General features: G+C 42.0%; 2 protein-coding genes across 2 annotated transcripts; both read left to right on the forward strand.

Annotated features, from left to right (window-relative positions):
* The first annotated feature begins 6,691 nt into the window (after positions 1-6,691).
* LOC117834359 (uncharacterized) lies at positions 6,692-7,096 on the forward strand. The gene has a single exon (XM_034713957.1). The coding sequence runs from the start codon at positions 6,692-6,694 to the stop codon at positions 7,094-7,096; it is 405 nt and encodes a 134-aa protein (XP_034569848.1).
* Positions 7,097-11,846: 4,750 nt separating this feature from the next.
* LOC117834360 (uncharacterized) lies at positions 11,847-12,680 on the forward strand. The gene is made up of 2 exons (XM_034713958.1): positions 11,847-12,125; positions 12,300-12,680. Exons 1-2 carry the CDS (start codon positions 11,847-11,849, stop codon positions 12,678-12,680), a joined length of 660 nt encoding a protein of 219 aa, XP_034569849.1.
* The last annotated feature ends 13,585 nt before the right edge of the window (positions 12,681-26,265 follow it).

Raw genomic sequence — 26,265 nt, forward strand, 5'->3', positions numbered from 1 at the left:
AACTGACTAAATACTTATTGTGCAGGGCCTAGTAGCACGTTCCTACATTGCTGAAATTCCATCACATGTCGTGGTATGTAACTAAACAAGTGATTATCCTACCCCTTTATTCTATACTTTATTCAATTGCTTTGTTTATGATTGAAGTTTGACTTCTGGTCCTTTCATTTGTAGGCTGAAATATTGAAAATAATCCTTGGGGTTGCAGTATCAAATTCTGATCCTCATTATTTGCAGTCAAGTCCCTTTCTTGATTATGTGGCCGTGCAGCCAGCCTTAGCTACAAGCTCAAGATCTGAAGTTTCTTTGGGAGCGCTACAAGAAGCTACAGAACTAAGACAACAATTTGTTGAACAAGAGCAAATGTTGAGCCATTTGAAGATGAAGGCACAAACTTCAGATGTAGCAACAAAAATGCAGTTTGAGGAGATTAATAGTTTGAAGAAAGCAGTAAGAGAAACTGAGTACCTCCTTCATCAACTGCTAGACTTCAGAGGGTTTGGTCAATATGTTTCTTAGGCATTTGCTCAATGTGTTTCCAGGCCACCTTTCTTCTTGGTTAGAGATATATCATGTGTAGTGGTTTATGATCTCTTAGGGACAATATGCTTGTGCCTATTCTTTAGTCATGAATTATAATGTGTGAAGTGTGATGGGAAACATTTATTTGTATGTGTGGTATGGAAAGATTATTTGTGCTGACAATTATCAAATTGATTTGTATGTAATATTAAATTAGATTATATTTTAATTAAGCGCTACCTAGGTTGCAGCAGAAAATAACTGGGCCATAAACTTCATCGGCTCGCCCCCTCGGGCCATTATTTCATGGGCCTAAACAAAGTTATGACAATAGCACATGTTCAACTAAATCCATTAAGAATTGGAGCTAAACGAAGTTATGATGTCAGCATATGTTGTGCTTGATCCAACAAGAATTGGGCCTAAACTAAGTTATGACGTCAGCAATTATTAGGCTTGGTCCAAGAAGAATTGGACCTAAATCAACCTATGACGATAGCAATTATTGCGCTCATCACAATAAGAACTGGGTCTAATTCAATCTATGACAAAATAGTTCGTCGCAACCGTCATGCTATGTCAGACTTGTGGGACGAATTTTCATTCATCATTATCTTAGTGATGCACGCATGCTACGCACGAGCTAGTTTAAGATGATTTGTGGGATGAATTTTCATTCGTCATTATCTTAGTGATGCACCAAAGTAAGGAACGCCACTAGTCGCGGTTTATGACACTCGACTTATGATGAAGGGTTTTTCATCACTCCCACGTCATAAATCATAGTTTACAATGTGAAAAATATGTTTATGACACTTTTTGGTTTGTCATAGGTCAGAAGATTTCCTGTAGTGAAATTTGGGAAAAAGATCATGATTGCAGCAATGAATCTTTTGGTTTTGGAAGGATATCGACTCGGAACCTGTGAAGGTACTAACAAGAGAAGAGAATTTTGGAACATGATATTATATTCCAAAATTGGGGGGGGCATGTGTTGATACTAGTTTTTAACCATAGTTAATCGATGAGGATAAGGTTGTAATAGCTGATGAATTTGTAGAAGAGAATCTTTTAGTGACTCTATGTTGACCAAAGTCAGCCACGGTGACCGGATTCCAAAAGATGATAGAAGATCGAGGAGAATCTGATCCGAAGCAAAGTCGACTCCACCAAATAAGGAAAAGCATGGAGATTTATCTTTAGTAGTTTTTAGATTCGTTTGTACTGGTTCATACCGTAACCGAGTAGGAATTTAGTTTGCTCTAGGGTATAAATATAAACCCATGAGCCTTGTATCGGATAATCAACAATCAATCAATATAACCTTTCAGCACCACACCGTCAAACCCTAGGAGTAGGAGTAGAGTAGAAACCAGCAAGTTTCTTCTTGTGCGTAGGGCTGCATCGGCTTTGATCTTAGGTGAGCTTGTAAGTACCATCACCCGGTTATTACGTTATCTGTATCAGAACTTTCTAGGCCTCATCCAATATTCTGATCTCTTATCATGTGGCTAGTTATCGAGTTGCTTAGATTGCAAATATAACTTTCTAGGATTTGTCCAATATTCTTTTTTTTTTATGTTGCTCATAGTTCTCGAGTTGTTTAGTTTTATTATGTTGCATCGTATAAATCTCTTAGTTTTATCAAGCGCTCACAGTTATCGAATGGCTTAGATCTAATTAGGTTGTCTTTATCAGCTCCTTGATCTTGTCTAAGAGTTCACTAGTTATATGATCGTATCCGCTCGTTAGATCTTGCATGCTTTACAATGCTAGGTCTGATAGATCTTTATCCCAACCCCTCGTATTGCTAGCCGTAAGATGCTTAACGTCATGACGCTACCATTGAGAGCTGATGCATTAGCTGGGTCTCATCCACATCTCTCAGAAGTGTGAAGACATCATCAAGCTGATAGCTATGCATACGAGGCCTTGCTACCGCATGCTAGTCTGTTAAGTTAGTGGGTTGAAGTTAATGCCCTCTCAGCTGTATTATTGTCTTGGTTATCCAATCTGCGTTTCATGATATTAATTAGATTCATTAGCTTAATTGGCTTGTAAGTGGTAGGCAAGAGGTCTTTGCTGCCGTGCTCTAAGCTTTTAGATTAATAGATTGAAGTTAATGCCCTCTCAGCCGTACTGTCTTGGTTAAGTCCAATCTACGTCTCATGACATTAATTAAATCTATTAGTTTATTGGACATGGGCATGGTGAGCAGGGGCTTCTTTTTATGGCTGTTGTTTTATATTGTACCTATCTTAGCCCGTCAGCTCATATAGCCGATGGCACATGCCATTAATGCTTCCATTTATTTATATCATATGATTACATTGAAAACCTAACAGTTATGGTGTTTATTCAAAGTAATGCCTGTCAATGAGCTCAAAGGTTTAGCCGCCTATCGGCTCAGGAATTTAATGCTTTCCTTATCAATTACAGGTCAAATTGAATGGCACGCCTTCACCTCCGCGAGCCGATTTGTAGCCTCCACTGGAGTTAATCAGATCTCCTAGGTCCTCCGTATTGAATTTTGCATCAACAGACTTTACCATGTTTGGGCCACCATATTGGTGTAATACCCTACATCATGTGCTCGGGGTTTATATTCTCAGCATATAGCGTATTGAATGTGGCTTGGGTTTTTGAGGGCGGTCCCTGCCCACCTTATATAGTTCGGAGGGTAGGGTTGCACATCTGATTTGAGCTAATCCTAGTTGGTTATACGAAAATCTACTATATTTTGGTACCTATTATCTCCTTACATATTTAAACAACAACATCTATAACTATATCTGTTCATGCCGATCCTTCATCTTGATCCATACGTCTTCCCGTATGCCTCCCATACGGGCTGTGGTCACCCTCTTTGGAGGGCGACTATTGATGCTCATTATTGACACACTGCTTTTACCCCTATTTATCTTCAATAATGATATGAATTTAATACCTAAACTATTGATCACACCTAATAAACTGGTTTATTTCACATGTGCAACATATTTTGGAGGATATTCTATTTTTGTAGGAAATTAGACCTAAAAGTATATTTTTGGATAAAGCCTAAAACAAGCAATGAACCTGGCAAAGATGAAGGCCAGCAGGCTCAGAAAGAGCCCAGGCTAATTGGCCTGGTGAAGCCCAAGTCGATCAGCTAGGTGTCTTCTAGCCTCCTCCGATGCTCATTTTTGCCAAGCAATCCTCCAAGATGACTTAAGGGCTAAGTTTGTGATGATATGGCAAGGATCACTTCAGGATCAAAGATGAATCAAAGTTGGGAATGAAGCAGAGATTTGGAAAGTTATTGAAGATCAATCTCATCCTAAAGCTATGGATGTGCTAGGCCCAAATGCAAGTGAAAAGAAGATTCCAGAGCACCTGAAGAGACTTGGGAATGAAGCAGGATGCGAGGGGCCAAAAGGAAGGCCCTAGCCGATCGGCCTGGGGATCTCCTTTGTCCTCTCACCTTCCAATTTTTGACACCCGCTCTTTATACTATAAGTACAATGAAAATCAACCAAGCCCTATATCCAAGATGACGTACTTGACATGAAGTAGCAGAGAAGCAGAAGGAGCTTGAGGGACACCAGTTCAGAGAGCCGAGGGATGTGCAGTTGTCAGGGGTTAGCGTAGCTGAACCTCCATCGACATGATCACCCGGCGAGGAAAATCACGCTGAAGTTCTGGAGCTAGGAGTTATCAAGATCAAGGTAGGATCCCGATGGTGATCTTGTGATGTACAATCATTCATGGTGAAGTAATAGATGCGTTCTTGTTCTTAGCGATCTAGCTATCTCCTTTTATGGTTTTATGCTCTCTCAGTTTGCTTGCTTTTCAATCTATGTTCGATGATAGATTGCTTAGGATGTTCTTGGGGTCGTGGTGACCGGATTTGTATGCCCGATCTACCGATGAGTATAACATGTTCTTTTGATCGTGCCCTTAGTCTACCTATTATCCATCTATACATGCTTAGTAGATTGGATCTGAATCACTCATCAACACTAAGTTCATACTAACAATGCTAGTCGAAATAGATCTTGTGCTATACGTTCCACAGTTTGATAAACCTTGGGGGAGTATTCTGAGGGAAGAGCTACAATTTATCCATGCACTTGCGGTTCACAAATTGGCTTACTAACAACAGTCAACAAGCTTTTCTGGGGCCATTTCCTGGGAATTAATAGTCAAGTTCTATGTTTAACTATGCATCTATAGATATAACTTTTTTTTTCATATTTTCATTCTTTTCTTTTTCTTTTTTTTGGTTTTTCTTCATTTTCAAACTAGTTTTTGTATATATATGTTTGCTTTCACTAACGTTAATAGGAGATGGACGGCTCTCTCTCCAACAAACCAAATAATTTGTTGGATGATCCAGAAGAACTTTACAGGCAAGGAAGACGTATAGCAAAAACAAGAAAGCTAGAGATTGCAGAAGCCTGAGCTGTTAAGGAAGAATTGGAAGTATTGGAAACATCATCATCAACATCATCGTCATCATCTACTCCAAAGTCGACACCACCAGCAGGTCCAAGAGAAGCGACCGTTGCTCTAGTAGCACTAGAAGCACCTTCAATGGGAGATCAATCGGAGCCAAAGGGCACCATCGGAGAACTTAGCATCCCAAACATCAATGCCTTATCTATCTATAAATTTGGTGATGTTGGCCGACCGTTTGGGGTCGACACTTCATGATTAAGGATGGTACAAAGTTCACCCTTCAATGGTAAGAAAGATGCTAATCATCATCTACAAGCGTTTATGTACCTATGCAACACCTTCGACATGGATGGAGTTACCATGAATCAACTGAGGGCAAGGTTGTTTCATTACTCTCTACTTGCAAGAGCGCTTTAATGGCTTTACTCTCTAACAATGGCAACAATTCAGAATTAGGATGAGTTGATGAAGACTTTCTTAACTGAACATTATTCGCTAGCCAAGACTCAGAATCTCAAAAGTAGGATAGCTACTTTTGCTCAGTATGCTTCCGAGATGACTCCAGAAGCTCATGAGTGCTTCAATGACTACGTCCGTGCAGTCCAGAAGTTCTATCAAGGGCTGACACTAGCATCAAGGGTGATCATCGACGCATCAGCTGGAGGATCAATTAGCGACCTCACCCAACCTAATCTTTCAAGTTATTCAAAAAGGTAGCAGAGAACAATGCATGGGCATCATCTGAAGGCTATTCCAAACTCAACCAACTGGAAATACATAAGGAGTGTTGTAGGTGGAGTATGATCAATTACTTGAAGGAAAGATTGGCTCGCTAATGAGAAGACTAGAGAAGATGGAAATAAAGGAAGCTCAAGTTATAGATCTGAAGGTAGCAGAAGCAAGATCAACATGTGAAGAGTGTGCCGACTATGGCCATGTCAGGAAAAACTGTCCAGAGGAAGCAAAGTTCCTAGAATACATGAAGAAGGGAGAATGGTTTCCACCATCCAACTATCTTTTGGACAGAATAGACCTCAATTCAATGCAAGTTCATTCATTCAAAACATAGTGCCTCTATGCATTCATCTGAAGGAGTTCATGGAAGAGCAAGGCAAGATTAACAAAGACAATGGACATGGTACTGGAAAATATTGATAGCAAGGTGACAGATGTTGGAAGTTTGAACCACCAAGTGATAAAGATGCTAGAGACTCAAGTTACACAATTAGCTGGGCATTTATCTAGCAATGAAGGGAAGTTGCCAGGACAACCAAGGAATCCAGAGTCAGCTAGAGCTATTCAAACTCGCTGAGGCAAACAAACAAAAGATCCTAAAATTTTGGCAGGAGCTAGGAAGCCTAACCCAACTCCAGAGATTGAAACAGTAAAGCTGGAGTTTGAGATGGTTGATCAAGATGACACTAAGATTCTGCCAGCAAAGCCATGCAATTGTTTAGGTAAAACTGACGAATAGTTTGAAAATTTTGTGTGTATATTGAACATAAATATGCCTTTGCTGGACGCTCTACAAGTTTCAACCTATGCTCGCTACTTCAAGGATATACTCACAAACAATCAGGAGATCCCGTAGTTCACTACAGACCACATTGCGATCGCTAATCAAGCTCCCAAGAAGAAGAGGGACCTAGGATGTCCAACCATCTCATGTTCAATTGGAGAGCTGATGTTCGAAAGGTCATTATGTGATCTTGGAATGAGTATGAGCATCATGCCTAAAGCTGTGTTCGAAAAGCTACACCTGCTGGAGCCAGAACCAACCACTATGTGCCTGGAGTTGGTGAATAACACCATTCGCTATCCTGAAGGCATCGCTGAAGATGTACCTGTGAAGATTGGCAATCACTTTGACCCTATTGACTTCATGATACTCGAGATGGGTGAAGGAGCAAAATCCCCACTCATGCTGGGAAGGCCGTTCCTGAAGACCGCAAGAGCAAACATCGATGTTGGAAAGCGCGAGATCAAGTTTGATATTAATGGCACACTGAGCGCATTCAAGTTTTGTCAATGCTTTGAGGTATGCAATATGATTTCTAGCAAGTATATACCACCACATCACCATGTCAAGCAGGAGGAGAAGAACAAGAAGGCAGAAGAGAAGAAGCCAGCGTAAGTTGCTATTGTCCAGAAGAAGGAAGAACCCTAGCATGTCAAAACCAATAAGATAGACAAGCCTAGGCCTGCATCGAAGCCCAAGATGGTGTGAATGTGGGTACCGAAGACTGCAATACCAACAACAAGATTTGGTCTGAAGTGAAGTATTGAAGAGTCTAGTTATAGATTATAAATGAAGCGCTTTGAGGGAGGCAACCCGATCATCGAGTCAAGAATAAGCTACTGGGAGGACAACCCTGAAGTCATTTGAATTTTCAAGTAAGTGAGTCACATATTTTTCTTCGCCATACCTAGTGAACATTTGATAATTGGAACCTTCAGTCAAGACAATTTTTGGAGATTTATTCACACGGTCATTTTTATTCCTTTGTTTTTCATAAACCAATGACATGAGTCGTCCCAATCTTTATTTGATTTTTCTTGGAAAACCATAACCAAATATCCAGACCATATCAGAATTTTATCCTAACCATGATAATTAGCCTGACTTGTTTCTCATGATAAACACATGAGTAGAGCCCGCGTTGTTCTTACTTTGCAAATTTTGGTGCATGCTAGGACTTTGGTTTGCTTAAACTTGAAAAATTACTTGTTTTCTTAGAATTAGAATTTTTCTTAGCCATCTTTGATTTATTTCATTCAAAATTCCTCTCTCATTTATAGCCAAAATAAGAACCTAAACTCACTACCCAGCGGTTGAAATCAAAATTGCTTCATCTCAATTCATGAGAATGAACGATACCGATGCAACCAAAATTAATGTAGTTAGAAATATTTTTGACTTACATTTGTTTTTGTTGCTTCTAAAGTATAAAATATATTTGAACTCATTTGCTAGCTCTAAATTAATTTTTAATTTTTGAAATTAGAGGAAGATTAAGCATCTAGGCATGATTTGAAGGGTTTATGAGCTTCATTAACACTAATGGTTTGATTTGAGATCATATCGAGGCACTGCCAGCTACCACACATGCATAAGAAAACAAGGAGTGGCATGCATGCTTGTTTGTTGCAGATCAAAGGACAAAGCATTGAGTATGATTGAAGAAAAAAACAAGTCTATGACACATAGGTGCATGATTTTGAGCAAAGTAACAACAGAACGGAGAGGAGGAGGTTGTTTTGGCGGTGCTCTCACGTGAAGACATAAAATTTGGGTACAATAATGAGCAAGTGGCCATGTGAAGAAAGATGGGAACCAGAGGAGGGACAGAGGAGGCAGAAACGCACTAGGCCAATCGGCCTGGGGTCTTTTTAAGCCCCCTCGTGGTGCCCTTTGCCAGGTAAGTCACTTAGCTCATTCTTTCTTCCTTTTCATGTTTGAGAACGAGCATTGTCTAAACATGGGGAGAGAGTCATCGCATTATCTTTGACTACTGCTGAGTAAGTTTATATGTTGCAAAGAGTTCTGAGGAGCAAAAAGAAAAAAATTATGGAAAAAGAAAGAAAGAAAAAGGAAAAGGAAAAGGAAAAAATGAGAAAAAAAAAGTACTCCTCAGTTGTTTGAGCCTCATAAAAGATTGTAGTGCTTTCAAGATTAAGGATTATTCCATACTCATTTTCAAACCATGTGCAATCCCATTACGAGAACTTCATATGTGTCTCGCGGTCACTCTTTGCCCTTTGACATATCCACTATCTAAATGTGTGTGTTTATTCTCTCTCTCTTCATAAGCAATTATTTTCTGTGACCTTTTTGACAAGTCTTAGTAAGATCCATGAGAAGTCTTTCTTGTTTTGATAATATCCTGATTATAATATTCTTGCTAGGGCTAACCTTCCCAAAGATCCAGATAAAGCCTTACACATTTTATATGAGTGATGACAGGTTGGAGAAGTTCTAGCACAAGTTTGTGAGACTTGATGAGTTGAGGGAACATGAGCAATTGCATTGAAGTTTAAATTGTTGATCTCGGTTCAGTTTCTTTTTGAAAATGTTTTATTGAAAATCTTCTGAGGTTTGTTTAAATTTGAGAGAACAAGAATTAATTTATTGTGGGATGTGCTTAAATGATATCTACCCTCCATATTAGAAAAATCTTGGTTACAACTTGAATGTTAACTGAAAAATCCTATAAGAGCATTATGTTTTCTTGTGTGTGATTAAGTGCAGGATTGAACACCGAAAGGCAACACTAATTTATATTGAAGACTTACTCGAGGACGATCAAGGTTTAAGCATGGGTGATTATTGATGCTCGTTATTGACACACTTTTACCCCTACTTATCTTGAATAATAACATAAATTTAATACCTAAACTATTGATCACACCTAATAAACTGCTCATTTTCACATGTGCAATGTATTTTCGAGATATTTTATTTTTGTAGGAATTTGTACCTAAAAGTATATTTTTGGATAAAGCTTGAAACAAGCAACGAACCTGTCAAAGACGAAGGCCATTAGGCTCAGAAAGAGCTCAGGCCGATTGGCCTGGTGAAGCCCAAGTCGATCGGCTAGGGGTCTTCTGGCCTTCCCCAACGCTCATTTTTGGCAAGCAATCCTCCAAGATGACTTAAGAGCTAAGTTTGTGATGATATGGCAAGGATAACTCTGGGATCAAAGAGGAATCAAAGAGTATGCCAGTTGACGAGCTAGATGGATGCCGTCAAGATCTTAAAGAGCTGCATCATCTTCGTCGCGATGGGAGCGGGAATTCCCTTCTTTGGACATCACGCTGCCTCCGCCGCTGCCGATCGTGTGGCCAACCACTTGGTCCCTCTTGGGGGCCAGCTTCTCATCGGGGAGGTGCCCTGCATCATTGTTGATGGCAGTTACCATGCCAATTTGTGAATTGTAAGCGCATGGATCATCGTAGCCTTTCCCTTAGTGTATTTTATCCAAGGTTTATCAATATGTGGATCAGCAGTGAATTGACTAGAATTTTCCATCTAATCTAACAGGTCTATCCTAACATGAAGCATAGATTGCATATTGAGGGATCTAGGTGTGGTAGAACGACCCAGATTAACCAAGCTAAAGTGTACTCAACTTCACCTCACACGCGAACCAACACTAATCAAGTTAAAATGGTAGTCTGTTGGGTTATACCCGATAAACCACTTGTCTCAAATTGAAATGAAAAACATCTCACACGAAGGCGAGTCAAGAGATTACAACATTCCAATACTTAATACATAAATTCAAATTTAGTTATTATACAACCATAGTTCAAAAGTGCATAAAGTAAATTATTTCAGAGTTTAAGCAGCGGAAAAAGATACGATGCAACTAACGTCGATTCATAATACCATGACGAAGCTAACAAAGATAACAATCACCACGATCCTCACCATCTTAGGACAGGTTCCACTCGACCGTCCAACCTAGAGGGAGTTGGGTCGGCCTAGTAAAACTGGCAACCATTTCCTCAAAATCAACATTTCCTGAAAACATAGCCACAAGCAAGGTTGAGTATACTAATACTCAACAAGACTTAGGGTTTGTTTTGCCAAAAACATCTAAGTACGTCCTTACTTTCAAGTTTTAGCAGCAGGTTCTAGCATATTATCCATTCTAGGTAAGCAACCTATTCTAAGCAAGCAAGTTGAGCAAACAATTTTATTCCAAGCATCATCATTAAAATAATCATTCTCTATTCCACTTGTTACTTAGTGCAGCACAGTAGTCAAGCAGTCTCAAACTATGAGAGGCAGATAATTCGAATCGAGTTTTTAAACCTTGTAAGGTGAACCTAACCCCACGACGACATCCGCGTACTGCGACGGGTTCGCTTCACTTGTCAGCCGTCCCCATCAATCCCCAGCTACGTGTCGGGCCCACTTTCCTTGGATACAAAACCCCACGATCCCGAATGATGCCGTACCATGACTGCACTTGTAACCACATGATGCACCAGGGGAAACTCCATTCCAGAGGTAGTGGGGCTGTCTGCTCACGTTCCGGTTCGATCAGGCACTAGGCTTCTCTATCCCGTACTAGGTATGAGATTAGTACTTTCAAACACTTGACTGTGAACACCGACACCTTTCAACCTTAGCAAGTTCATTGCTAGACAAACAAGACAAAACCACCATATCAGAACCAATCCCGGTCCCGTCCGTCATCCTTATGGTTTTAGTATGAGTAAGCAATCAACTCCTATAAACTCGCGAGTGATAGGAAATCACTCAACTTTTACCAAGTCCTATTTAGCATTGCAGCTACTCGGCCTACCATACTAGTGTTCAACATAAGGTACCTAAGATCATGCAACTAGTAGGTTTTCATTCAACTCCTATGAACATAAATGTTCAAGCATGAGTATCATAGACTTTGCATGAATTTAGAAAACTGGGTCATGCTCCAAGCCTTGCCTTCCTTTTTTAAGTTAGTGAGGAGCTCGTTGGATGCTTTGCTGATCTCCTGCTCAGCCTCAATGTGATGTAGCATGGCAGGTACTTCCTCGGTCGTTGGGAGCAGTTCGTACGTCCCGTCTGTGAGATTCACTTTTACACGAGATGCATATGCAATAGTTCAAGTTTCCATGCTTTCACATGCAGGGTGCAATTCATGAATTATTGCTGAAGTGTAAATTGCATTTTGAGAACATTCACCTAAACAAGGTTCCAACCTTTCATTATCTTCATGAAGTAAGGTGTGTCGTGATATAAAACCCGAGGTTGACTTTGATGGTGATTGTGTATACATATAACGTTTTACAACTTAGACTTCACAAAAGAAAGCTGGGATCACTCTAGGGTTGCCATCCCACCATCCTGGCCCTTAAAATGTTGGGGGCTAGATATGGTCGGACCTTTCAAGATCACTTTGGGCAGCTATACCCATATCTTCATGCCAATTGACAAATTCACCAAATGGATTGAGGTCAAGGCTGTCACCAGCATTGAGTCAGCTAAAGCTGCTCAGTTCATGGAGGAAATCACACAGCGCTTTGGAATGCCAAATAGGATCATCACCGACCTTGGTAAGCAATTCACAGCCTCCGAGTTCTGGTACTTCTGCCAGGACAACCTCATCGATGTTTACAACTCCTCAATAGCACACCCGTGCTGCAATAGTCAGGTCGAACATGCGAATGGGATGGTCCTCTAGTTCCTCAAGTCTCGCATCTTCGACGACATGTCCAAGTACGGTACCAAGTGGCTACGCGAGCTACCCCATGTCGTCTGGGGCCTATGGACCTAGAAAAGTCAGGCTACTGGCTACACCCCTTTCTTCATGGTGTATGGCACATAGGTCGTCCTGCCATCTGTCGTGGCCTTTGGCGCCCCACGCATCTTGTACTACGAGGAAGGTGAGGCAGAAACAAGTTGGCAGGTTGACATTGACAGCCTCGAGGAGTATCGAGTGGTGGCTCTCATCCAGCATGCACACCACAAGCAGCAGATACAGATCTACCACTATCGGAATGTCAGAGAATGCTCCTTCAATGTTGGCAATTTGGTGCTTCACCGGATCCAGTCCACCAAGGACATGCACAAGCTGGCTGCCCTCTGGGAGGGCCCTTTTCATTGTCAAAGAAGTCATCCAGCCAAGCACCTATCGACTCGATTGGGCGGACAGCTCAGGCATCCCAACTCGTGGAACATCAAGCACCTACGACGCTTCTACCCGTAGGGTTTAAAAGCTATGTATTCTATTTTCCCTTTTTTATTGAATGAATAAAACTTTCGAGGTTCTTTACGTACCTACTGCCTTAATGTTCCTTTGCCCGAGCTATTCCTGATGCTCGTGGGCTGTTTGACCTGTTCGAGAGACCACTCGCTCTCAAGCTCGGGGGCTTCCCCCAGGCGCGGACCTTTAGGTCTTGCATCCTTCTCCTCCACCTCTCAAGGAAATATGACTAACTCCTATGGTCAGCGTCCTAGCTTGCGAAACTTAGACAACCTTGCGTTCAACACTCCTACAAACTCAAGATCCGCTCTCAGGCAAGGCTACAGGCCTGAACTACACACTGTCCTATCATATACACCAAGGGAGGAATGGAGTCCCTATATTTCCACATACAATTAAGTCAATTACATCACATGACTTATCATATAGTTTGATACACCATAAGTAGGTCCAAATCATTAGCAATATTTTCTGCTACATCAGTAAACTGGTTGGCCAGTTTTGGAAGCTTCTCTACGTCAAAGTCGGCTGCGACCCCCACTCCAGTGCGATCCAAAGGGATCCGTGGGAAGTGTGTCTTCAACACTGCCAAGACGTTCTTGATGCACACCACTGCGGTGTCCTTTAGTAGCTCCTTCAGCAGACCAGGCATGGCCTTCAAGCGATCGAGCAGTGGCGCGGCTTGGATGGGTTGGTCTCCGGTTGGACCATGTCCATCACATAGCCGGCCGCCTTTCACGGATCTTCCAGCCCTACAATCACCAATTGGTCATGCTGAAGACTACGCATTGAAGTCTCTAAGCAGTGCTCAGTATCTTTTCACGCGCTGGCTTCGTAAGTTAGCTTCTGCGACACAGCATACTCATGATGAACCTCCACATCATGCTCTTGTTCGAGATGAGCATTCGAATCCTCACACTCTTTGAGGTGCCGCTTGAGCCTTTTCTCCCTAACCTCGGCATCTACTCATTTGAACAAGCATACAAAAGTACCAAGACTTCAAAGACAAAACCAAGTCAAGAGGTCGGCACAAAGTACCTTTCAGGTTTGCAGCAAGATTCTATTGCTGCAAGGCATGATCCAGGTCTTTCTACATGGCATCCTCTCTGGCCTTCTTGAGGTTGGTCTCAAGTCGCTCTGCCTTCATCCGATATTGCTTGGCTCGTTGGATCGCATTTTCCCTTTTATGAGCACGAGCGGCCAGTCCCTGTTTATCCTCTAAAAGTTAGAGACTGCAAAGAAATGGGAATTAAGATATTGGTTCTCCGGGATGGTCTATACACTTACAAATAACAACTCAGACACCTCCGAGGATGACTGCCGTAGCTTAGCAAGATCTTTCTTGTCCTGCATCGTGTCCGCAGCAAGGTCAGTACCAGAGAAGTCCATGGCATCAAGATCATCTTCAGCGTCCTCAGCAGACCTATCCGGCAGTGGATCATCTCTGGGCAGCCCTTCTAGGTGAGGCTCGGCTGTGGCTCCATTACTAGGAACCTGCTTGACCCTAGAGTCGACCACAACAGCGTCTGCAACCTCGGAGCTAGCTACGCTTTTTTACAGCACCAGATTTGGTACAGCTTCTCTGGCACAATGATCTTGATCCCACCCGACCTTCAGAGGCGGTGACTATTCGATGGTGCGACCGCTCGCCCCCTCGGTCTGGTCGAGCAACTAGTCAGTTGCACACTAGATTCATCATGTAGCACGGCATTCCAACATTGTCGGTGCAAGCAAAACAATGTCAGGCAACATAACCAGATTGCACTTACATGGTGCCTTCTTTCAACTGGAACTAGGGATGCAACGGCGGTGGTGGTGCCACAAACCTCCACCAGACCCCCCGCAGATCGTTGCCTTCAATGTCTCCTTGACCCATTCCGTGTCGGTCTCAGTCGTCTCAAGGAGCTCGGAGTTCTTCTTCTTGGTGGCCAGGCTCGACATGTCCGATTCTTCATCCGCTTCACTGGCCGACTGAGTCATGGAGGTTGCACTCGGTGCTGCCTTCTCCTTCTTGCCAACCATCTTCCTCTTTTTGCCGCTCGGCTTCTGAGTTTGAGAGGCCAACAACTTCTTCACGACCTGCCGTGTCTGGTGTCCTACTAGTTTGGAGTCCTTGGCCTGGCCGACCTCTTCCAGCACACACTCGTCTGACCTGATGGAGGAATCTGACTCCCAATCAAGGTCGACAAGCGGCTCACCTTACTCAGTGGTCGGGCAGACCTTGGGTCACTGTTGCTCGGCCCCTTCAAGAAGTGGCACCAGGCAAAAGAACTCAAATTCACTAGCCTGGTCAATCCACAAGAATATTCAAACACAACAAACAAGCACAACTGGAATGCCAAATAAGTTTAAGATCATACCGGGTCGGCCGGCATCTTTAAGTAATATGATTTGGGGCAGTTGTGGTGGAACCGCCCAACTTAAACTGGTTTAAGTGCACCTAATTGCTGTCAGAACAGCAATTATCCGAAACGTACTTAAAACAGTCACTACAAGGATTTGACCCTTTTAGCACCACTTGTTTTCGCAACACCACACATTTGGTTGCAATATTTGGTTCTATGGCAACCAACAGCATAATTTGTAGCGATATATGGGCCTTATGACCACAAAAATTGTGTGTTGCATTAGTTATAAGCTCTGTTGCAAGAGGGAGGCGCTAATGCTATAGTGGAAAAGGTGGTTGCGAGTATGGGTTCCTATTGCCATGACTAGTGTTGAGTTGTGATAATATTGATTTTGTGCTGCGATAGCTAGGCGTTGTTGCTACCATTGTAAAGTTGGTTGCAAATAGATGTGCATATGGCCACGGTGTAATTACATCGTCTCAATCTTGACCTGCGTTGCAAAAGCTGTTGCTATATTGCATCCAAAAAATGATTAGTTGCAAGTAGTTGTGAATATGGCCACGATGAAACTGTGTTGCTTTAATCTTGTCCTGTGTTGCAAAAGATCTTATTATATTGCATCGAAAAAGTCATTTGTTGCATCCGTTGAGGTTCTATTGCCACTAGCATCATATGTGGCTACATTTGAGTATATTTGGTTGCCAGAATAATTTTTATTGCCACTAAAATTTATTCGTTTGTATTGTATATCATATACACTAGAGTCTGGAGCGCGCCCCTAGTGCGCTAATCTTTCGACCAATTACGTAAAATCTTCATCGAAAGGCTTGATATTCGTGCACCAGTGTCAAGAATGTGATATATTCTGGGGAAAAAAATAAAATTGGTGGCTCTAATTAGGTCATTGCATACGTTTATGTTTAGATCTATACTAGGATCATGCCGGTGCGTTGCTACGGACAAAACAAATTTCGTCTATAAGCATCAAACATTATCGTGTGAAATATTTACTTCTACAAACGCAAACATGCGAAATGCGCCCAATGTGAATAAAAATAACTTTGCAATGAGTAATAAAATAAGCAATTAGTAGTCGGAGCAGGGAGCAAAACAGATGTACATATGAGTAATAGAAGCTGATAGAGGAAAACCAAAACAAAGAAAAATCACCTGGAAGCTGATAGGGAGCAGGGAGCATTTGAGTCAATGAGTACAAAACATTCACAGAGACAAGAATTTTCAACACCAACACAAATATGTATGCCCATAACAATATTTGAGTTCAATATTTCACAGGTACTAAGCCTTCAATTAAAAAAATCACACCAATACTTATAGAATCACATTTATATAAAAAACTCATCATCCTATCCTTGGCCTAAAGAATTGACAGGTGCAACATGTCCATCGTCGATGTAGGTGTCATCATTATCATCATGTTCATCAACTAAGTCTTCATCATTTGGTTCTGGCACAGGTATAGCTTTTTCAATGACCCTAGCATCTCCAGTCACACCTTGGATGTCATTCCTTGCCCAATTTATCAACACTTCATGTTGGCTAGAAATATTCATGGCCTCCACACCGGCGTCAAGTAAGTCAATATCAATATGTCCTTGTTGTTCAGTCTCTTCTAGTTCTGGCATGGAAAACAAAGTCCTAGGCTTCATTCTAACAACACTGCTCCAGTTGGATTTATTTGTGCATTTGACATAAAAAAAACCTGCTCAACTTGAGTACCCAGAACATAATGATCATTTGCATATCGGCGACGAGTTGTATCAATATCTATAATCCCATATTGATCTTTACTGTACCCTCTAGTTTTGTTCTTAGTAGCGGCAGGAACGTCGTACCAATCACACTCAAATAACATGACTTCTTTTTCACTAGGGAAATCTAATGTGATTATCTTTTTAAGGACACCATACCAATCCATATTTCTCGTACTATCATCACCCTTCACTAAAACTCCAGAATTTTGTGTACTAAAGCTGACCTCTGTAGAAGCCGTTCGAAAAAGGAAATCATGGATGAAGCATCTATTGAAAACACGGGCCATATAATGGGGACCCTGAGAAAGGGCATATAGCTCATCACTAATCTTCCGTTTTGCACCGGCGGGTGGGAACCGAGATGGAGGAGGCAAAGGAAAGAACGGAGATGGGAAGGATAAGGAGGAAGTGGGAGGTTACGATCTTCTTTTCTTTTGGTGGCAGGAAGTGGGAGGTTCGCAAGATGAGCGGTAAACGAGTAGCGGATGGTGCCAAGCTAATTTTTGGGGAAAATAAAAAAAAAATTCAGGCGCGAAGCTAATGGACGGGTCCCACTTGTCGGCGTCGGGTTTTAGTTCGGTTCATGATGATCTTCTTTTTTTAATTTTGATCCATCGTAAAAATTCTAAACAATCTTTAGATGTCGCATTTGTCGTCCAAATTAGGTGATTTTTTTCCTAATTTCTCGAAAAACTTTTTTCTTTCACGTGGTTTTATTTCCATGGTGTTACTCAACCACGTGTACTAACATTTTGGCATTTGCTTCACTATTTACTTACTCTACAATGAAATGCCCTTTCTTGAATGTGTCAAAGGTATCAGGGGCATATAAATAGTCAAGTTGAATTCTTGGTTGATCAAATCTATATATATGGCATATCATATAGGTGTATCATGTTCAATGTCACCTTCTTTGCCTTGAGGTAATATCATGTGGGAGCTAAAACAATGTTTCAGTGCAAATTGGTAAACGAGCACCTCAAGGACAGGATTTATTGCACAAACCATTGAGCTACTCGTTCTTTTTGCAGCGGCATGACATCTTTACTAATGTAAGGTTTGGGTTCGTGACACCAGGATACTAAACCATAGCGGGATGAAACCATATAGGATTGTCATGCACAAAGCTAGTGATACACTTATCTTTGTATTTGTGATTGAAACCTATAGCATTCACTCATACACATTGTGTTAGAACTTAAGAAAATATATATTGGAATTGTATAAGCAAAAAAATTAGGAATAAAAAACTGGCAAAAAATTAGGAATAAAATGAAAAAAAGCAAAAAAAATTGTGATGCATCACTGAATCAAACCATGGTGTACAAGTACCAAAGCAGCAGACAAACCATTGAGTTATTACTTGATTTTGGTAACTAAGAATAAATTTATTCATTTTAATGCTTCTCGGTTCCTCCAGCATCTGCATCTTTGCCTTCAGCATCCGCATCCTCCCCAAAACCCGCGCACCCTTTCCTTCTCTCCCATTGGCCATCCGCTCCCTCCTTCTCGACGCTCCCATCCGCGCAGAAGCTGCCCGCGCCCTCCTCCACAACCCTCCCCGCTCCCACCTCCTCCTCCTCCTACGTCTCGCGTGCCTTATTTGGATGGCGGAAAAAGAGGGGAGAAAAGTTTCTATCTGAAGTGGCGGACCGTCCGCGCTCTTTACCGCGGACCGTCCACTGTGCGCGGACCGTTCGGGATAGCTACCGCAGACCGTCCAATAAAGGAAACAAAAACTTTCAGCCGATAGTTCAGTTTTTCCTCAACCGGCGGACCGTCTGCGCTATTCCCTGCGGACCGTCCGCGACGGGGGCACCACAGTGGACCCGCACCTCGCGTGCCTTATCTGGACGGGTCTTGACCCTTTCTCCTCCAACCGGTGAAAACACTTTCTTTCATCCCCTTCTCCTCTACTTCTAGAGGAAGATCCTCTCCTAGGGTTAAGCTTTGGAGACTTTCCTGGACCATCCGAGGAAGGATTCCGGACCATCCGTAAGATCCTCACCATGAATGGACGGTATTCCTTCGATCTCTTTTGGTTTTCTTGGTTGTTCAATGACGGTTAGGGTTTCGTGTGGATTTGTTGATTTGTCCATGGATAAGGGTTTGCATGTTGGGGATTCACCTCTGTCTTCTTCTGTGAACTCTCTCAATCATCAGTACCATTGGATATCAAAGAGATTTGGGGGAAGGATTTTCATGTTGTTCTAGATCTCGGGGTCAACCCGATGAATGGCGGACCATCCGCCATTACCCAGCGAACTGTCCGCGGTTCCTCGACGGCTGCCCAAGAGCCCTAGGATCTTAGAGATAACAGCAAGTGTCATTCTCTTTGTATCATTGCATAAACTAATAACAATTCTCTATATCATTGACAGTGGTCGTGTTGGTCGTATCACAAAGGCCTTGACTCGGAAGCTGAGAAAGGGAAGTTCATCTAAGCGGTCTCGGTTTGAGGATGATGGGGATTCAGGAGAAGAGGATTCTAGAGATGATGATTATGCTCCCAGTGATGCTGAAGTGGAATCCTCAGCGGCGTTCTCAATGCATGTTGATGAAGACATTGATGAAGATGAAGATATCGATGAAGTGATTGATGATATGAACCCGCTAGGGTTGATTCCCGATCTTTTGATGAGAAAGGTGTGGATAACTCGATTGGTGGATGGAGATGATGTTCACAGCCCGACTACAGCCTTCCAAGCTGCGCCTTAGCAACCGATACACCACCTCCAATGGCTGCCGCGATCTTGTCGAGCGCGTCACCCGGCCACTAGGGCACTAGTCCTGCAAGCAATCGAAGAACAAGCAAGAACAAGTAGAACAAGCAACTCAATTGCAAATATAGAGATGAAAACCAATCTGAAATCACAAAGTTGGGGTTCTGAATCAAGTAGAACGGATGGTCTAGTCGACACACGCGTCTACAAGGAAGTAGCAATGGCTAAACTTTCAACAAAACAAAACCCAATCTGTTCGTGGTGGCTCTAATCCTTATTAATACCTAGGAGGATGACCGGGGGGGTGTTGGGGTCGTGCTCCAACCCTAGGACATGTCCCTAATGGACCCAATTTGATACACGGCCCATTGGGCCAAAATAAGGCGACGCAGAACCTCTGGACAGAAAACCTCTTGGTAGTATTTCGATGATTGCGGCCGACTCAGAGAAGATATAGATATGATTCCAGATTCATATGAAAATAGACTTCATAAGGATTCTAAGGAGTACTTGAACACCTACAACGGAGTCCGGATGAGGTCGTGGAGGCCGTTGCAAGTTGACACAGAGCTGCAGTCCGAATCCAGCCGCAAAACATATTGGATTGGAACTCTTTCTTTCCTTGGGCCAAAAGTGACGTGGTGGTCTGGTGGAGGACAGTGGTAATACTTGGAATTGGCCCCCAATCTACTTATTTGGTCCTCCATGCCTTCCATGTGTGTTTAACACTATTTTTGATCCATGTATATATTTCTAAAATTGACAACGAATACACATCATGGTGCAGCATCAATTCAACAAATGTATCACATATAATTATGATAAAGAATTGTTTCACCTCGGAGTCAAAAGATGTCAATATGGTTGTATCCGAGCATGTGATATCCTCATCAATTGATGTGACCCTACACACAACACCCAAGCAAAAATGGAACATGGAGACCTACTCCAGAGAGAGGACACCTTATCAATTCAGTCTTCCCTGTACGACATCCAACCTATTCTTTAACACTCAAGTACAGGAAAATGCCTTCTTTGGTCACCTGGTCAATAAAATAGTGTTCAAGCATCAGACAATAGATTTTGTGTACATGACTCAGCAACCTGTTATGACCGAGGTAGTAGGGAAGTTTGAGGCTATTGGCGTGAGGAGGTTTCTTGAGCATAAGTGCAACTGGAATGACACTATTATCCGTCAATTCTATGCCACTGTTGAAATTGATTTCTTTGAAGATACGATTGAGTGGATGACAGGAAAAAGGAAATACAGCTCTACTTTTGCTGAGTTTGCTGCGGTCAACAATCTTGACTATGCTTTTCTCACTGATAACTATAGCATAAATATGGTTGATGAGAACATTTTGGAGCTTGATGCCATAACACAGTATTATGAGCCAGCTAGAACTAGGATTCCTAGACTCTATGGAAAAACAACTAGCTTGAGGCACTATCCTGCAATAATCAAGAAAATAGCTCGAGGCACAATCTTGCCTAAGAGTGGCTTCAAGGATGGATTTGTGGGATATCATAGAAACTTTGTGAAGCATGTTATGAATAGACAAAAATTTGATGTAGTAAGATTAATTATGGACCAAATTGCGGCAAAGAAGGTCAATCTTGAAATCAATGTATACTTTGCCCCTTATATCATGACACTCATCAAGGACAAAACAAGATTCCAATGTCCGTGGAATGTCAAACATACCGTCTACAAGCCATATGCAAATAACCCGGCCTTTCTTGAAAGAGAAGTCACTCCTTATCCGGCTGTGGGAGTAAATCAAGAAGAAGGATATATGGGGTGGGCAGAAAATGATGATGCCAACGCACAAGCCATGCCTCCTCCACCCCCACAACCTCCTTCTGGGTCACAGTCACATTGAAGGCCTCCTGCCGGTTATTTTGATCCATACTTTGCAAATCTCTAGGAGGGCTTTAATTCAACATTTGAAGCTTTTGGATAGCAAGTGATGGATAATTTACAGAGCATGCAAGACAACATGAGAACTCACATCGACAATCGGATCATTGGTTTTAGACATCACATCCGTTCTACCATGTATGAGCCCATGATGACTAGGTTGCAAAATGTTCAGGAGGGTCTTCACAATGACATTTGAGCCTTGGGTGCTAGGCTTGACACTATGAGTCTTAGTGGTTCTACTTCTCAGCTTGATGAGCGCCAGCAGAAACTTGAGCATGACATGAACACTCTCTCATCTAGTTTCTTCAGCTTCAGTGATCATTTCTACAGTATCTTTCCAGCTCCTACTCCGCTTCCTGACTTCTACCCTCACCAGCTGTACTATCCTCCTCCGCCTCCTCCGGTAGAATAACAATTTTTTTGGTACTTGATGCCAAAGGGGGAGAAGACAAGACCTCTTGATGTCATGAAGAAAGGGGGAGCTCATGGGATTATTATCCTTTTTTGCATTTGCATGAACTTCATTATTGCATCATGTGGAACCTTTAAGTGGTTATGCTTATGTGTGGCTTGTGAACCTTTACGTGTTGCATGAACTTAAGTTGTAATAATTAGCAATTGGATCTTATGTATGCTAATGATTGAACTATGCTGCTTGAGTAATTTGTTGAAGGGAAGGCTCTATGGTAAACTCTAAATTTTCTGGATACCCGACGCGGACTGTCTGCAGTACAAAGTCCAATGGCTCTATTTGCATTTAATGCGTGTTAGAGAAAAACCGTTACGGGGTCCTGGTGGTTGAAGAATTAAAAGAAAAGCTTGAGCTTGCAGTTTCAGCAATGGAAAGCGACAAGGAAGAAACTAAGAAACAAATTGAAGAAATTAGGGAAGAATTCCAGTCAACACTACAACAACAAATACAATTAGCATTGCAGCAGGTAATAACTTTGGACCACATTTCTCCTTTTTTGGATCCTCTATTTTAGATAATGTTCCTTGTCTTTTTGGTTGCGCAGGCTATCCCAAGAACCATCAACACCACACAAGTTCCAAACGGACCAAGTGTCAACAACAACTTCATCACACCACCACGCATAGAGGATGCGGCTATAGAGGTAATACAAATACAACAAGGTTACTTATAGAGGATGCAACATGTTTACATATAAAATGCAACTTGTTCACATCAAAGCTTTCATTTTGGCAGAATAATGAACCAGTAAGCGTGTTGACCATAGAAACGTTAGTTGATGAAGGTACTACCATGACAACAAAGACTAGTGCAACCAGGACTCTTTTTCAGAAAAAGAATGGTTCCAATGGGTCATTGAATTATGTTTCTACCCAACAACTATTGAGGACTCGTAATCAAAAGAAAAAACAGCAGGTATGAATACCAATGTGATTTGTCTTTGAAATGGTGGATAATATGCTTTGTATGATATGTCAATAAAGTTCATCAAACTGGTGGGGATCTTGTCATCTCAAACGGTATATGATATTATTGCAGAGTGTTCCTTAATTTAGTTTATATCTTTACTATGTCACTATGATCATTTAGTTTGCACGTGATTAATTATTCCATGCACTTAATCACCAAGGTTCCTATATTAAATTAATAAATTATATGTCTTCATGAATTGTAGGAAAGCGTGGATAGCTAAAATATTTAGATTATGCCTATATGCCTATATGCTGGTGATAGACAGCTAGAAGAATGAAGAATTATAGAAATTTTTATTGGTGATGGCCGGTGTTGATGGGGCATGAAGAGATCAATAAGATAACTCATATTTAGTTTTATTTTATTATGCCAAACATAGTTACAAACTTGTAGTTAGGGAACATGTTTATTATAGCAGTACTCTGTTCATTGTGTTATTACTTTGGTTGAGACATATATTTGAAGTTAATGAAGGTTTGAGTTCTTATATGTGATGATGAAATATATACTTATGACACAATTATTTTGTAACAACAATTAAATTTCTAGCTACAAAATGAAATTAAAAAGGTGCTGGCCAAAATGCCCTCGTTGCAACAAACCACTACGCAACCACCGTTTGTTGTTGCAATATACATTATTGCCACAAACCTTATGTATTGCTATAGGACGTGTCTACCACCAACAATGATTCGTTGCATTTTCCATCTATTACTACCGACAATGATTCGTTGCATTTTCCATCTATTACCACTAACAATGATTCGTTGCATTACTTTTTATTGCTACTAGCAAGTGAATGTTGCAATTGTGACTCTAGTGATAGAGTCGGAGTGCCCGATCTTTCGGTGAGTGGAGATAAATTCGACTTGGTGGAAGTAGACCCTCACGATCCGACTACGACGAGCAAACCCGAAGCGGCAATGCAATCGCTGAACCAACTTCCTGTGGTTACCAACCTTGCTGGCGCAAGATCAGCCTGATCATGAAGATCGATTCCTGTCCGCAATCGAAGAACGAACAAGAAAGAGAGGCGAGCAATCTAAATATCACTCGAAGGTGGAGTTCTGAATCACACAAGGACAGCGCGTATTTGCGCGTGTTCAAGAGTAGCTAAAGCTAGATGTAAAACAAAACTCAAGTCGTAAACAAAAAGGACTCCGACTAAATAAAGGGGGCACAGCCCCTGGAGTCCGGAGGGGTCACGCACGCCCAACCCTAGGCGCCCCACCTGGGCTGCCCTGTTGGGCCATCTTGTTATTCCGATGGGCCTTCGTTCCTTAACACCATGATGAAGTTTAATTCTCTCGCACGGGCCCGAGTGATTGGCCCAACTGGATGATCAACTGTAGGCGCCTGAGGTGGAGGAGCAACTGGAGGCGCCTAAGGTGCTGCTGGTGTAGATGTACTCGTGGTGTCCTCATCATCCTCCCCTTCTTGAACTGAAGTCGTCCTCGACGGCAACTCCTCATCTTCGCCCACATACGGTTTCAAATCTCCAACATTAAAACTCGTGGAAACACCAAACTCCGCAGGCAGGTCAAGGATATAAGCATTATCATTAATCTTGGTTAGCACTTTAAAAGGACCAGCAGCACGTGGCATCAATTTAGAACGACGTAAAGTAGGAAAACGATCCTTTCTCAAATGCAACCAAACCAGATCACCCGGTGCAAAAGTAACATGTTTTCGCCCTTTACTACCCGCAACCTGATATTAGCATTAGCAGCATCAATGTTTTGTTGAGTTTGCTCATGCAAGCTAATCATTTGATCAACATGTGCAGCGGCATCTATGTGTGGGGCGTCCTCGGCATCAAGTGCAAACAAATCAATAGGCGCCCGAGGAATATAACCATAAACAACCTGAAAAGGACACATCTTTGTAGAAGAATGCGTTGCATGATTATAAGCAAACTCAACATGAGGCAAGCAATCTTCCCAACGTTTCAAGTGTGTATCTAAAACAGCCCTAAGCATAGTGGACAAGGTTCGATTAACCACCTCAGTTTGTCCATCAGTCTGAGGGTGACAAGTGGTGCTAAACAGCAATTTAGTTTCCATTTTATTCCACAGTGATCTCCAAAAATGACTGAGAAACTTAGCATCATGATCAGAGACTATTGTATTTGGAATACCATGCAAACGAATAATCTCGCGAAAGAACAATTCAACAACATTGCTAGCATCATTAGTCTTATGACAAGGTATAAAATGAGCCATTTTGGAGAAACGATCAACAACCACAAAAATACTGTCCCTCCCCTTCTTAGTTCTAGGCAATCCCAAAACAAAGTCCATAGAAATATCAAGCCAAGGGGCAGTAGGAACAGGCAAAGGCATGTACAAACCATGGTTGTTCAATCGTGACATAGCTTTCTGGCAATTAGTGCAGCGTGCAACAAGGCGCTCAACATCAGCATGTATCCGGGGCCAAAAGAAGTGGGCAGCCAGCACTTCATGCGTCTTGTAGACGCCAAAGTGCCCCATGAGACCGCATCCATGCGCTTCCTGTAACAACAAACGACGAACCGAGCTAGCTGGAACACACAGCTTGTTAGCACGAAACAGGAACCCGTCCTGTATGTGAAATTTGCCCCATGGTTTGCCATGAATACAGTGGGCGAAAGCATCTTTAAAATCAGCATCATCCACATATTGATCCGTCACAGTTTGCAAGCCAAAGATTTTAAAATCTAACTGTGACAGCATGGTATAGCGACGAGACAAAGCATCAGCAATGACATTTTCCTTCCCGCTCTTGTGTTTAATAATGTAAGGGAAAGACTCAATGAATTCTACCCATTTAGCATGACGACGGTTCAGGTTTGTTTGGGTACGAATATGTTTTAAAGCCTCATGATCAGAATGAATTATAAACTCACGATGCCAAAGGTAGTGCTGCCAAGTATGCAAAGTGCGCACTAAAGCATAAAGCTCCTTATCATAAGTAGAATAATTCAAGCTAGCACCACTTAATTTCTCGCTAAAGTAAGCAACCGGTTTTCCTTCTTGTAACAAAACAGCACCTAGCCCAATACCGCTAGCATCGTATTCAAGCTCAAACACTTTAGTAAAATCAGGCAACTGCAAGAGAGGAGCATTGGTTAACTTATCTTTCAAGGTGTTGAACGCAACCGCTTGTGAATCACTCCAAGCAAAGGGAACATCCTTCTTTGTAAGCTCATGTAGAGGCGCTGCAATGGAGCTAAAATCACGAACAAACCGGCGGTAGAAACCTGCAAGGCCAAGAAAGCTTCGAATTTGTGTGACCGTCGTCGGTGTAGGCCACTCCCGAATGGCATCAATCTTGCTACTATCCACCTCAATGCCCTGTGGAGTAACAACATAGCCAAGAAACGAGACATGTGTGCA

This window comes from Setaria viridis, chromosome 8 (assembly GCF_005286985.2).
Source record: "Setaria viridis chromosome 8, Setaria_viridis_v4.0, whole genome shotgun sequence".
In the NCBI taxonomy this organism is placed as follows: domain Eukaryota; kingdom Viridiplantae; phylum Streptophyta; class Magnoliopsida; order Poales; family Poaceae; genus Setaria; species Setaria viridis.